General features: G+C 41.0%; 2 protein-coding genes across 4 annotated transcripts in view; one reads left to right on the top strand and one right to left on the bottom strand.

Annotated features, from left to right (window-relative positions):
* Positions 1–14,341, top strand: part of KLHL15 (kelch like family member 15) — a 475,484-nt gene that overhangs the window by 28,128 nt on the left and 433,015 nt on the right. The gene's annotated exons all lie outside the window — the stretch shown is intronic.
* Positions 1–14,341, bottom strand: part of PDK3 (pyruvate dehydrogenase kinase 3) — a 138,356-nt gene that overhangs the window by 27,762 nt on the left and 96,253 nt on the right. For 2 of the 3 annotated variants that reach the window (XM_033415094.2, XM_004284917.4), the window contains exon 6: positions 2,501–2,578. The exons of the other annotated variant lie outside the window; for it this stretch is intronic. In XM_033415094.2, the coding sequence (XP_033270985.1) occupies positions 2,501–2,578 (78 nt within the window). The remainder of the gene's footprint in view (positions 1–2,500; positions 2,579–14,341) is intronic. 3 annotated transcript variants of the gene reach the window in all.

Raw genomic sequence — 14,341 nt, 5'->3', positions numbered from 1 at the left:
CCCCAAAGCAACAGGAAACTAGAAGCTACCTATAACCACCATTTCTCTTAGTGATGGGAAAAAGGGCTTCAAAAATCACGCATGAGACAGTGCCTAAAATGGTTGGAAAGCTTCTCCCCTGGTGGGGTGCACTGCCCGTTGTGACAGCCTCGCTGGGAAGGAACGTGCTGACCTGGCTGGCACCCAGGAATCAGCAAGACCAGGCTCGCTGCTCTGGCCTTCAGAGTGAGTGAGGTTACCATTCATGCAAACGAGCAATTAATTACTACCGGTGAGTTTAAGTTCCATGTTTGACAGATAGAAATCAGGACAGTGAGGTCAGGCTCCGCCTAGCCAGTAGGAAGAAATAGAATATTAAGATGCTTCTACTCAGGAATGCTCAAGCAAAATCCACTTGGTGCTAGAGGTATATTTCTTCAAAATAGGGGTGCAACTGTTCTCAGAGAACCCAACAGACTTTGAAAGTGGCATCGATTCCACACCTCCTAGTAGAACGTAGGGGCAGTTGTCCTATGACGGCAGCCTGAAGTCTTCACATTCTGAACTCAGTATAAGAGAAATCGATTTTTGGAATATTTTTGAGAGGGAATGTGGTTTATCTTTAATGCCATACCCTAAGACCCCATACCCTAAGACTCAGTCGTTCCACACTTCTAAGAATCTAGCCTACAGAAATACTTCCACGCGTTCATAGGTTTTCCCACGCTCCAAATACACACACACACACACACACACACACACACATACCCCTTCATGCCTCATTATATGGAATATGGGAAAATCAGAAATCCACCCAATGGGAAACGATTAAATAAATTATGATAATCTACACTATGGATAATCTCTAAATGACACTAATACATGCAAAGATCTTTAAGGTGAAGTGAAATACACAAGTTAAAGAACATGTATGGTTTTAGCCTCATTTATGTAAAAAACAAAACTCTGTATGGGAGCAGAGTAGTGGGGACTTTCACTTTTTACTCTATATTTATGTTTGTATTTTTAGAGATAAGTATGTCTCTTTCATAACTTACAAATAAAAAAATAAAAGTAACATGTAAATATAGTTTCACACAACTAATATAAAAATTAGCTAAAACCCCCCTATCCAGAGAGCTGCTGTTTGTATTTTGGTGGTAAAAATCCTTCGACTTACTATCCAATGAACTTGCACTATTACAAGCTTTTATAGCCTGTGGTTAAAAACTCAACTTTTCTCAAACATTAAATATTCTTTAAAGCACTGTTTTGAATGGTTGCATACTATTCTCTCTTATGGGTATACCAGAATTTATTTAAATAATTCCCTACTGTGGAAAACTTGGGTTGTTTTCTAATTTTTCTCTGTAAGAAAACTACTCTGATCATCATTCTTATACATATATCTGTGCACATCTCTATTTTCTTTTTTTTAACATCTTTATTGGAGTATAACTGCTTTACAATGGTGTGTTAGTTTCTGCTTTACAACAAAGTGAATCAGCTATACGTATACATATATCCCCATATCTCCTCTCTCTTGCATCTCCCTCCCAACCCTCCCTATCCCACCCCTCTAGGTGGTCACAAAGCACCGAGCTGATCTCCCTGTGCTATGCGGCTGCTTCCCACTACCTATCTATTTTACATTTGGTAGTGTATATATGTCCATGCCACTCTCTCACTTTGTCCCAGCTTACCCTTCCCCCTCCCCGTGTCCTCAAGTCCATTCTCTACGTCTGCGTCTTTATTCCTTTTTTTTTTTAAGTATTGGTTCTTGACAGATTTAAAAAATTTTTCATGACTTTCGCATATTTTTTATTTATTTGCTTTTATTTTTTGGCACTCCAAGGGGCATGCGGGATCTTAGTTCCCCGACCAGGGATCGAACCCGTGCCCCCTGCAATGGAAGCGCAGAGTCTTAACCACTGGACCACCAGGGAAGTCCCTATTTTCTCTTAATAAATTTTCTGAAGTTTATTTACTGGACCAAAGAATATAACCATTATTACTTTAACTTACTGGGCCAAAGAGAAAGAACATTGTTAGCCTGTTTTTTTAAAGAAAGGCTATACCAATTTAAACGTAGATCAGAAATGTGTCAATTTGGGGGACAGAGTATTTTTCTGGGCAGCAATTCAAAGCATTAAAATGTTTTAATCACCGCCACTTTGAAAGACAAAAATGGCATTCCTCTATGTTTTTCTTTGTACTTCTTTGATTAGTAAACACTTTTCTACATGTTTATTGACTGTTTGCACTGGTTATTTTGAGAACTGCTGATTTACATCTCTGTGCATCTTCCACCTTGATTACTTCTGTTCCAAGAGCTTGGAGCTCTAATAGAGAACACATTCCTGTACAAAAACTCACTGACCAGAGATATAAAAAAGGTTTTAAAAACACAGAAAGAGGAAAACGCAGCACAATTTTAGGATCTCACTGAAATATAGCTCAGGTATAATCAGTTTTTTAGTCAGCTTCTTTGTATTTAAGGCTGAAATTATTTTTCTTTTACCATTGAATTCTTCAACTTCCAGCTCTGGAGCTACCAGATAATACTGTTCACAAAGCATCTTGGCAGTTTCATATGCGTCTGCAAAGAGAGAGAAAAGTTTAGCTGCTGCACTAACAGCATGGACTCAGACAGACAGACTCAATAGAATAAAGAAACAAGGACAATCTGTAACCTGACAGATTTAGAATTAATCAACTACTGCCTTAAAAAATAGCCCTTTTTGGCTACAATAGAATTACAATAACTGAACCAAAATTTCTCTTTCAGTTTTAATGACCACAACAATATCAAAATACTGCACTAATGATGACATAGCCAGCTTTATACTAAACATGGCTTTAACTTTTAAATATTCCTAAGAGGCATTTTTCACGGAAAATCTATAAACTCAAGACTATACTTCTGAACAGCATGCAACCTGACTAAACTGTAGCAAAAAGATATTTGCTGTAATTTCAAAAATAATAATGGCAACCATCTTAAGATTTGCCAATTATCTGTAAATTAAACGTCAACAAGTATTTGCTAAATGAACAGGTTTCCACGAGCCACACAATTTAAGTTATTGGAGACATTACTCTTGCTTTGAAATGTCCTCTAAATCAAATAAACTTCAATAAAATTAAAACACTTTTTAAATGTCCTTTAAGTTAGTTAAAGGTAACAGGTTGGGGCTGTTATTTTATCAAAGTCTGAGGAGGAACAGTTTGCTTTTGAAAGGGGAAAAAAAAAAAGGACAAAGGGTAAGAAGATCAGAGCCATTACAGAGATGAACAGAAGAGGGAATTCAGGAAGGTACATCCAAAAGATGGGGAACAAATTCAGAAAGCTACAGTGCATTATTTTACACTGCATGTGTGCTTTTCTCTTGAACTGTAAACAATTTGAGGTCAGGGGGTCTGTCTTACACTTGTTTCATAACTCACATAGAACTTATTTCATGCCTGTTAGCTAGTCAACAAATATTCCTTGGTTTGATAAATTTTAAACCTTTTGATGATCTACTTTTTTTAAAAAACAGCTTTATTGAGATACAATTCTCACACCATACAAATCATCCATTTAAAGTGCACATACAATTCAATGATTTTTAGTGTATTCGCAGAGTCGTGCGTGCATCACCACAATTAATTTTACATTTTTCATCACCCCCAAAAGAAACTCCATAACCATGAACAGTCATTACCCCCGCATCCAGCCCTAGGCAACCACGGATCTACTCTCTCTCTATAGGTTTGCTATCCTGGACATTTCATATAAATGGAACCATACAATATGTGGCCTTTTGTGACTGGTTTCTTTCACTCAGCATAATGTTTTCAAGGGTCATCCATGTTGTAGCATACATCAGTACTTCATTCCTTTTTATTACTGAATTAATATTGTATTATGCAAATATGTCACATTTTGTCTATTCATTTATCCATCAACAGACATTTGGATTGTTTCCACTTTTTGGATATTACAAATGAACGTTCACATGTTCATTCATATTGCTATGAACATTCATGTCCAAGTTTTTTTTAGTGAAGATGTCTTTTCACTTCTCTTGGGTATAGACCTAGGAGAGAAAAATTGCTTGATCATATAGCAGCTGTATGTTTAAACGTTTGAAGGACAGCCAGACTGTCTTCCAAAGTGAGGAGATTTTTTAAGTTCCACCTTTACAATTTCTAAAGATCAGACATTCAAATTACTTTAAAATGCTTCATGATTGCATTTGCAATGTCCTCAAGTGTATATCAGCTCTTTGGAGACAGGCTTGTACTTCTTTTATATTCCCCATGTCAGTACCGTGCATAGAGTAGATAATTAAGATTCAAGCGTTAAGAGGAAAGAGGGAAGGAAGGAAGAAAGGGGGAAAAATAAGCCTGACTGAATTTAAATACATTAAAAATTGACAATGTCAATCTAAAATAATACAAAAGATAAGATTAGGGTATGTTCAGACTATAAGGTTTGGTTCATTTCCCTCCTATTGCTACTAAGTTTAAATTTTACATAATATTTGACCTCAGAGGAAAAATTCTCATTTTATTAAACTTTTAGAATTAAACCACTATAGGGACTTCCCTGGTGGTGCAGTGGTTAAGAATCCGCCTGCCAATGCAGGGGACATGGGTTCAAACCCTGGTCCGGGAAGATCCCACATGTCGCGGAGCAACTAAGCCCATGCGCCACAACTACTGAGCCTGTGCTCTAGAGCCTGCGAGCCACAACTACTGAGCCCACGTGCCACAGCTACTGAAGCCCGCACGTCCAGAGCCCGTGCTCCACAAGAGAAGCCACTGCAATGAGAAGCCCGCGCATCGCAACGAACAGTAGCTCCCCCTTGCTGCAATTAGAGAAAGCCCACGTGCAGCAACAAAGACCCAACACAGCCAAAAATAAATAAATAAATTCATATTAAAAAAAGAGAATTAAACGACTATAAAGAACCACAGATAGGGGCTTCCCTGGTGGCGCAGTGGTTGAGAGTCCGCCTGCCGATGCAGGGGACGTGGGTTCGTGCCCCGGTCTGGGAAGATCCCACATGACGCGGAGCGGCTGGGCCCGTGAGCCATGGCTGCCGAGCCTGCGCGTCCGGAGCCTGTGCTCCGCAACGCGAGAGGCCACAACACTGAGAGGCCTGCGTACCGCAAAAAAAAAAAAAAAAAAAGAACCACAGATAGAGACATCAGAATCTCTCTGACAAGATGAAATAATGAAGGACAGCCAAAGGAAACGTTAGCAAAAGGAGAAAAAAATTGAAAAAGAGTTGATTGGTGTGAAAATAGACATCAAAGTGGACTGTAGTTAAATCCTAACAAAGAAAATTACAATTTAGAATTATATTAAGTTCGCAAGTTTTTTGTAGGGTATAGTAAAACTCATCAAACATCTGTACAGTTCTTCTGGAAAAATCAAGATTCACTCTCTGTGCTGGGGCTATACCACCAAACAATGCTGCATCCCCACCTAGCGACATAACAGCACAAAGCTGACCAAGAACTCCCAACACTTACACCAGTAAATACTGAAATCTACAAATGATGCTTCCTTATCCATATAAAATGCCAATACGTCTCCACAAAGCAACTCCTCCAAGGATAGGACACCTTTAAAGATGTTTAAACTGCTCTTCCATTCACCAAAAAACAGGAAACGGGCCCAACTCCACTAAATGTGCTAGTTCCTCATGGCATTATTAAGAAAAAGTATGACACAAATGTAACATGTGGAAGATAGGAGAGTCCAGATAGATGCAGCCAACTTGAAACTCAAAGACTCAATATGGTTCCTGAAACCACATGAATAAGAATTTTTCAAGCATTACCACAAATTACAGTGTATCAATGCTGTCATTAACAACTGCATTATGATCCTCGAAAAACTCAAGACATGACAATGAGACTCACATATACCAGCCAGCCAAAAGTCTTCTGGGGGCAGTACTGGTAAAAGCTATATTCATATGCATCTTATAAATTCCCGTGGCATATCATAATGCCTTGGGCACCATACACACCCAGTGAACATCTGTTAAACGGAACAATCCTGCCCATGCAAAGATTCTCCAGGTTCAATCAATTATACTGATTCGAGATGTTCTTTTTGGTCAGACTGGGAACTAGTGGGCTAGAGTGGTTCCCAAACCCGTGTGTGTGTGTGTGTGTGTGTGTGTAGAATTCATTAGCAAGTTAAAAAAAGAAGTATAGGTTAAACGAACCCCTGGAGGTGCTGATGCAGTAGCTCTGTGTTGAGGCCTGGGAATCCACAGATTTCAAAAATTCTGAAGAGAAGGTAGATTTGGAGCCCACTGGCCTAGAAAGTCAAGGCTGGGTCATGCTAATTCTATCACTGTCACTCCCAGGCCATGAATGATCATGGAGTACTGAGGAGTATGACAGCACATATATACTCAAATAGGATACTTCTGTTTAAGTGAAGTACCATAAGAATGGAAAAGTTTTTAAAAAATCACCAACATAACAACCAAACTTCAACTACTGGCTTAAAAATTCACTTCCTTTATATCTAGAGTAAAATGCAAGTTCTACTAACAATAAGCTTTCTAATAAAACTTTTCTATTGTTTAAATAGAAACCAAAATCTTAAAATACGATAATTTATCAAATTACTTTTATCTGCAATATATTTGAGTTACTATTTACCACCCAATCTTTAAAATGAAATATCAGGAAATGATTATTACTGCCACTGAACATAAGTGCTTTTCATTGTTTTAAGAACCTGTTTTCAAGGGAAATACGGTACCGATGATAAAGTAACAAACAAAAATGTAGGGGTAGGGACTTCCCTGGTGGTCCAGTGGCTAACACTCCATGCTCCCAAGGCAGGGGGCCCGGGTTCGATCCCTAGTCAGGGAACTAGACCCCACATGCCACAATTAAGACTTTGCATGCTGCAACTAAAGATTCCACATGCCTCAATGAAGATCCCACGTGCTGCAACTAAGACCTGGCATGGCCAAATAAATAAATAATTTTTAAAAAAGAAAAAAAAACTGTAGGTGTAGCACATTTCTACTTCCCCAGGATAGAATACCCAAACTATAAACACATAAGGCTAAAACTAAAAAAGACTGAGCCATAAAGAGTAAGGTGAAGGTTCACATGGCAACCAGCCCAACAGATCCACTGTAGCCACAAATCAGTTTTAAGAAGCACACAGGAAAATTTAAGTGTAGGGACACTATTTTATTAGATGTTTTTACTAGAAGCTATGCAAAATTCACCAGAGGACCCTGCTAGCAAATACTGGACTGGCCAAAAAGTTCATTCGGGTTTTTCCATATGATCTCGAATGAACTTTTTGGCCAACCCAATATTAGCCTCTATCACAAATACATGCCATTGTTTGTTTACAGATATCTTATAAGAGACTGGACAAAGATGAAATTTGAGTGAGAAAACAAACATGAACAGGATATCCAAAACCATAAAGCTCGAGTTTAAGAAACAATGCCTGGGGCTTCCCTGGTGGCGCAGTGGTTGAGAGTCCGCCTGCCGATGCAGGGGATGCAGGTTCGGGCCCCGGTCCGGGAAGATCCCACGTGCTGCAGAACGGCTAGGCCCGTGAGCCATGGCCGCTGAGCCTGTGCGTCCGGAGCCTGTGGTCCGCAACGGGAGAGGCCACAGCAGTGAGAGGCCCGCGTATCGCAAAAAAAAAAAAAAAAAAAAGAAACAATGCCTGAACGAGATAAACGTAAACGACCACAAAGCATTAGAGTCACAGGTATGCTGCTTTTTTTTTTTTACTCCTTCATTTTATTTATTTTTTAAAATTAATTTTTATGGGAGTATGGTTACTTTACAATGTATGCTGCTTTTAAGAAACACTTTTAAGGGCTTCCCTGGTGGCGCAGTAGTTAAGAATCCACCTGCCAATGCAGGGGACACGGGTTCAAGCCCTAAGGCCATGCGCCACAACTACTGAGTCTGCACTCTAGAGCCCGCGAGCCACAACTACTGAGCCCGCGTGCCACAACTACTGAGCCCGCGTGCTGCAACTACTGAAGTCCGCATGCTTAGAGCCCGTGCTCCGCAACAAGAGAAGCCACTGCAGTGAGAAGCCCACGCACCACAACAAAGAGTAGCCCCCGGCTCGCCGCAACGAAGACCCAACGCAACCAAAAAAAAAAAGAACCACTTTTAAGTCACAAAGCAATTCTAATAAGGTATGTCTATCATTACTTACCCAAAACCCATCTCGAGTGGGAAGCATCAGGGGTTTTTCTGAAGTGCTAGACCCTCTCCCACTGCCCAAAGCGCAGCCAACTGGAGAAGTGGGGGGCAGAACATCTAATGTACGGGCGACCAATCCACAGGCTGACTAGAATCCTAAAACCTGCGGTTGTGGGCAAAAAGACGGGCTGAGCCGATGAAATTCATCCTGTGCGAATTCAGGATGGAGACACTCAGGCAGGGCAGAAGGCAAAAGGAAACACTTAGAGTTATGATCATCTAGGCCTGGAGTGCCTGTCATTGCCCTAAACAAGCTGCCCTAAAAAGGCTGCCCGTCTACAGACAAGAGTGGGGCTGAGGGGCTGTGACTTGACAAACCCACTTACACAGAAAAAAACCCTTGCTTTCTGTTTCCCAGTTCCAATTTCTATAGCTCCGACTACAAAGTGGTTCCTGCCCTAGGATTACCATGGGACCAACTAGGTTCTTTTAATACATCTGTCTCTTGAGTTGGTGGGAGTGGGTCTCTGTTACTTGCAACCTGAAGAGCCCGAAGTGAGAGCACAAGACGTTATTTCTGAACCAGAATAATGACACGCTCTGCAGAAACTGTTTGTGTGCTATTACGCTAAGCCCAGCAATAAGAGCATTTAGGAACAACACAGGCAAGCTAACGTCGCTGTGAGAGCTGACTTTTGTGCCAAGTATTTGTTTGTACCTTTAAAACGATCTTATCACAGGATTTTCCATTTTGTTTCCTGGTTTCTTACACAGAAAGGAGGGAAAAGGGTCACAATGGAAGGCACCTCCCAGAGGATAATAGGAGCTGCTCTACAACACTAATTCTAGCATTCACTGCCACGAGGCTATAATTTGCAGATGTGTAAAGGCAGATATTAGTGTGCTAAATAAGCAGCAAGGAGGCATGCTTCAGTGTTCTGCACATTCAATTACGATGATGCAAGATGCACCCCACTTCTACGCATTTATACAACTGTCTAGTCAAAAATAAAAAGTGTCCCTACCCTTCTACATAAAAGTTTCCTAGAGTCTGTCTCAAGAGATCTAAGTATGGAATCATTGTTAGTTCATTAAGGCTTCCTAAGGCTATAAAACACGCACGTGCACGTGCATAGGCATGTACGGGCACACGCACATGCACACATGCACGCACGCACACACGCACACACACACACAGCGGTCATTTGGACTGGACATCTGACTATGCTTAAACCATGCAGGACCTTCACAGCTGAGAAAATCAATAGCAGAGCTATCATTAAAACTCAGAACCCCTACACCTTGTAAATCAAGTTTCCTAAAACAAAAGGGAAAAAAAATATTAGAGACAGAGGGAGAACAGTATGGAGGTTCCTTAAAAAATTAAAAATAGACCTACCATATGACCCAGCAATCCCACTACTGGGCATATACCCTGAGAAAACCACAATCCAAAAAGATACATGTACCCAATGTTCACTGCAGCACTATTTACAATAGCCAGGACAGGGAAGCAACCTAAATGTCCATCGAAAGATGAATGGATAAAGAAGATGTGGTACCTATATACAACAGAATATTATTCAGCCATAAAAAGGAACGAAATTGGGTCATTTGTAGAGATGTGGACGGACCTAGAGTCTGTCATACAGAGTGAAGTAAGTCAGAAAGAGAAAAATAAATATTGTACAATGTATTAACGCATATATGTGGAATTTAGAAAAATAGTACAGATGAACCTTTATGCAGGGCAGGAATAGAGATGCAAATGAAGAGAACAGACGTGTGGACATGGCGGCGGGGGGGGGGGTGGAAGGGGGGGATGAACTGGGAGATTAGGATCGGCATATATACATTAGCATGTGTAAAACCGATAGCTAGAGGGAACCTGCTGTATAGCACAGGGAGCTCAGCTTCGTGCTCTATGGTGACCTAGATGGTGGGATGGGAGGTTGGGGGAAGGGAGTTCCAAGAGGGAGGGGATACATGTATACATATAGCTGATTCACTTCGTTGTACAGCAGAAACTAACACAACATTGTAAAGAAGATTAGCTGAAAAATCTCAGAAGGTACGAGGAGAAGGTAAAAATCAGTGAAAAAATACCAACTACTTTCAAAAGAGTAAGGGAATGGTAAGACGTCACTGAGAGTTGAAGGAAGCTGACACACATCTCTTCCTCTCCTTGACAGCATTCGGGGGTATTGGGAAGAAGAGCTGGGGAGGTGTGGGCCCTTTGGGACTCTGACTATTGTCCCTGGGGCATTTGGGGGCGGAGACTCCAGTGCCTTTTTGCTAGAAGACACGGAAGAACTCCCAGGCCTTCTGATAGTTCGTGCTGTCTGCCTTGTTTATTTTTTCTCAGTCTTATTTTGAGCCAGAAAGAGCTTCTGCTTCGGTATGCAGACACTTAGAGAATTAAAAGTGGGGTCCACAGGGCATGAAACAGAAAGCTATTAAAATATGCTTTCTCCACGGGGAGGAAAGAGACCTTCAGGCTTCCTGCTAGGGTGCCTAGCCAATTTTGCCATGGTAGGAAAGGTAACTGATTTAACACTAATATCTCATTGAGGAATAAAGATTATATACACCTAGCTGGGAAAACTATTTGAATATAGAGGTTATCAGTATAGCAGATCAGACACTGAATTCATCCAGGAAGGCGGTGTGTGATGGGCATTAGTGCTGGAGATGGGGAAATACACAAGTACTACGGATTTCATATGAAGAGACACATTATTCACAGTTGCTATCTGTAAAGTTGGTATGAATTCAATATAAAACAATGTTCTTGCTGGGTTATGAAGACAGGTGATTTTTAGTCTCTTCTCTCTTTTCCCACATTTTCTCAGTTTTCTTCAATGAGCACTTTTTATTATTTTGGTAATATGGTATTAGTCCTCTTGACTGACCAAAACGGAAACAGAAGTTGGATGACTGACAAAAAAGTTGGATAGTGGGAAACCATAAAATGACTACAATTGTAAACATTAACTTAAAATACACATTTGAATACACAATTTATTCCTCTACCAATCTTTTCATATAAGGCCAATGTCTCTCCTTTGAAGAGGCGTCAGCTTGGGGTTCCAGATGATACTTCTTAGATAAACAATATCACACACATCTATGAATTCCAATTCCTATTTCTTTAAAGTGCAAGAAACTTAAAGATACTTGTCAAGCAATCCGAGTGCAGATTCCTTCTGGGAGTTTTACTCAGTGCCGCCCTGTCACCTAAAAGTTATCTTGTTCACAGTCATTTCATGACATTTTTAAGAATCTCTTCTTTATCAAGTCTTTCCAAAGCATTCGACTTGATTTTTATGGAAATAAGTCTCTTTTTTGTACTCAGTTTCTTCAGTTTACATAACGTATAAATAAATTATGTATATTTATACATATTCATGTGGTATAACTTACACCAACGGTGTGAGGACAAGTAAGTGACCCTTAGTAAGCGTATGTCTCACCAAGTGGAAGAAGCGTCAGGGCATTCTAGAAAGTATGTACAAGCCAAGCGTCCTCAGTGTGCTGTGGGTATGATTTATGATTTATGATTTATGAAGGGAATGAAGGCGGCAGAAGAGCTGATGATGTGGAAGTTGCTTTGCAGGTTCATGCAGTTTCAGAATCTGAAACCAGCCTCCACTGTTGTCTTAAGGAAAGAGGCTATGAAGAAATGAAAAACACGGTTTGAAAGAAGCGGTGGGGAACAGGGAGCAGCGCAGTCCTTGCCCCTCGCCCCATGAGTGTGAGGGTGGAAGTGTGCTGGGGGAGGTGACATGCCCCGTGGCAGAGGGGCATGGGGGGGTGATCATCATGGGATACAGCTTTGCCAGGAGCCCAGGCTTTAAGTTGTGCCAGATGAGTGGTAGGAATGGTTACGTGAGAGGATGGAGTAAAATGTGTTCATGGTAACTGGTGGACTCATTGGGTATAAAGTCAAAAGGGGCAGGAGAAAGAGTGAAGATAAAGCTGTGAGTGAGCGCGGGAAGAGGGAGAGGCTGGGAGGCGACCTGGCCCAGGGTCAAAACCTCGACTAAAAAGGCCAAAGAAAGCAGGAGGCACAAACTTCTAGTTTCTTTCTTTCAAATACTGATCCAACTGTTTTGCACACAATCTTCCGCTAATGTTTGGTATGAAACTTCTGTCCCTGAGAGGAGTGATGCAAGCGTGGATGAGAGTAATTCCAGCCCTTGAGGAATTTACACCCCCATTAGAGAGACCAACAGAAGTACAGAACGATGCCAAGACCAGGCAGGATGTAATAAGTCCAGTAAGAGCCACACAGACAGTAAATGCTCAAAACAATGGCTTCTGCTCTCCTCCAGCGTCCAGCCTCATCCTCTGATTCACTTGAGCGCTGCTTCATCCCTCTGCCCTAACAACTGCCAAGAACTGTCCGTTACTTCTCTACTTACACTGACTCATGGTTAAAATCTCTCTGAAAAATTAGTGAGAGACTTTTTGTGAAGAAACAATGAGATGATAAAAAGGAGTACGATTTTTTTTTTTTTTTTTTTGAGGTACACGGGCCTCTCACTGTTGTGGCCTCTCCCGTTGTGGAGCACAGGCTCCGGACGCGCAGGCTCAGCGGCCATGGCTCACGGGCCCAGCCCCTCCGCGGCATGTGGGATCTTCCTGGACCAGGGAACAAACCCATGTCCCCTGCATCGGCAGGCAGACTCTCAACCACTGCGCCACCAGGGAAGCCCAATTTTTTAACATCTTTATTGGAGTATAATTGCTTTACAATGGTGTGTTAGTTTCTGCTGTATAACGAAGTGAATCCGCTATATGTATACATATATCCCCATATCTCCTCTCTCTTGCGTCTCCCTCTCACCCTCCCTACCCCACCCCTCTAGGTCGTCACAAAGCACCGAGCTGATCTCCCTGTGCTATGCGGCTGCTTCCCACTAGCTATCTATTTTATATTTGGTAGTGTATGTATGTCCATGCCACTCTCTCACTTCGTCCCAGCTTACCCTTCCCCCTCCCCGTGTCCTCAAGTCCATTCTCTCTCTACGTCTGCGACTTTATTTCTGTCCTGCCCCTAGGTTCTTCAGAACCATTTTTTTTAAAGGGAGTACATTTTTACAACTTTATTATGAAGAATTGCAAACGCTGACGGAAGTGCAGAGCACAGTGCAGAGAATCCTAGTGCACCCATCGCCAGCCTCAACACTTCTCAACACAGCCTGATCTTTTTCACTGCCCTACCTCTTGATAATTTTGAAGCAAATCCCACAAGGCATTTGATATCATGTGTGATATTTCAAAATACCTCTCTTGAAGCTAGGACACCTTAAAAAACAACAACCACAATACCAATATGACACCTAAAAAAATCTACAATATTTCTTGAAATATTTCATCAAATATTCAAGTGTCTTATAAATGTCCTAAATGTTTTAAAATATTTTATAATTTATGCCAGAAACAAAAGCAAAGGCACCAACTTATTATATAATCAATGGTATAAATGAGAAGGCAAATGACTCACATGAGGCCCAAGGATGCTCATGAACTTGTCTACCTACAGCCCTTCCTGGGTGCTAGTGCTGCTTCAGGAGCGCTACATATATTATCTCACTTAACCCTAGGACACAGCTGAATTGCCAAGAGCACCATTTTATTGATGACGAAACTGACACCCAAAGAGGTTATGTAACATGTCCAAGGTCACCTAGCTAACCTAAATGTCTATCAGCTGATGAATAGATAAAACAAAATGCAGTCTATCCATACAGTGGAATATTATTTGGCCATAAAAAGAAACAAAGTACCGGTTTATGCTACAACATGGATGACACTTGAAAACATTGTGCTAAGTGAAAGAAACCATTCACAAAAGACCACATACTGTATGATTTCGTTTATATGAAAGGTCCAGAAAAGGAGTATCTATAGAGACAGCAAGTACTGGGTTGGCCAAAAGGTTTGTTTAGTTTTTTCCGTAAGATGGCTCTAGTAGTAGCACTTAATGGTCTTTAACTTCATTTGAAACAATTTTGTTAGATTGTATGTGACAGCTGTCATATCAGCGTGCACTTAAAAAAAGACATCAAAATTGGTGAAATTTTGCGTAGCCGTTTAAATATTGAAGATGGAAGAAAAAAAGCAACATTTTCGGCCTATTATGTTCTAT

This window comes from Orcinus orca, chromosome X (assembly GCF_937001465.1).
Source record: "Orcinus orca chromosome X, mOrcOrc1.1, whole genome shotgun sequence".
In the NCBI taxonomy this organism is placed as follows: domain Eukaryota; kingdom Metazoa; phylum Chordata; class Mammalia; order Artiodactyla; family Delphinidae; genus Orcinus; species Orcinus orca.
Note: the sequence above shows the minus strand (reverse complement) of the source record. Positions and strands in the feature narration are given on the sequence as shown.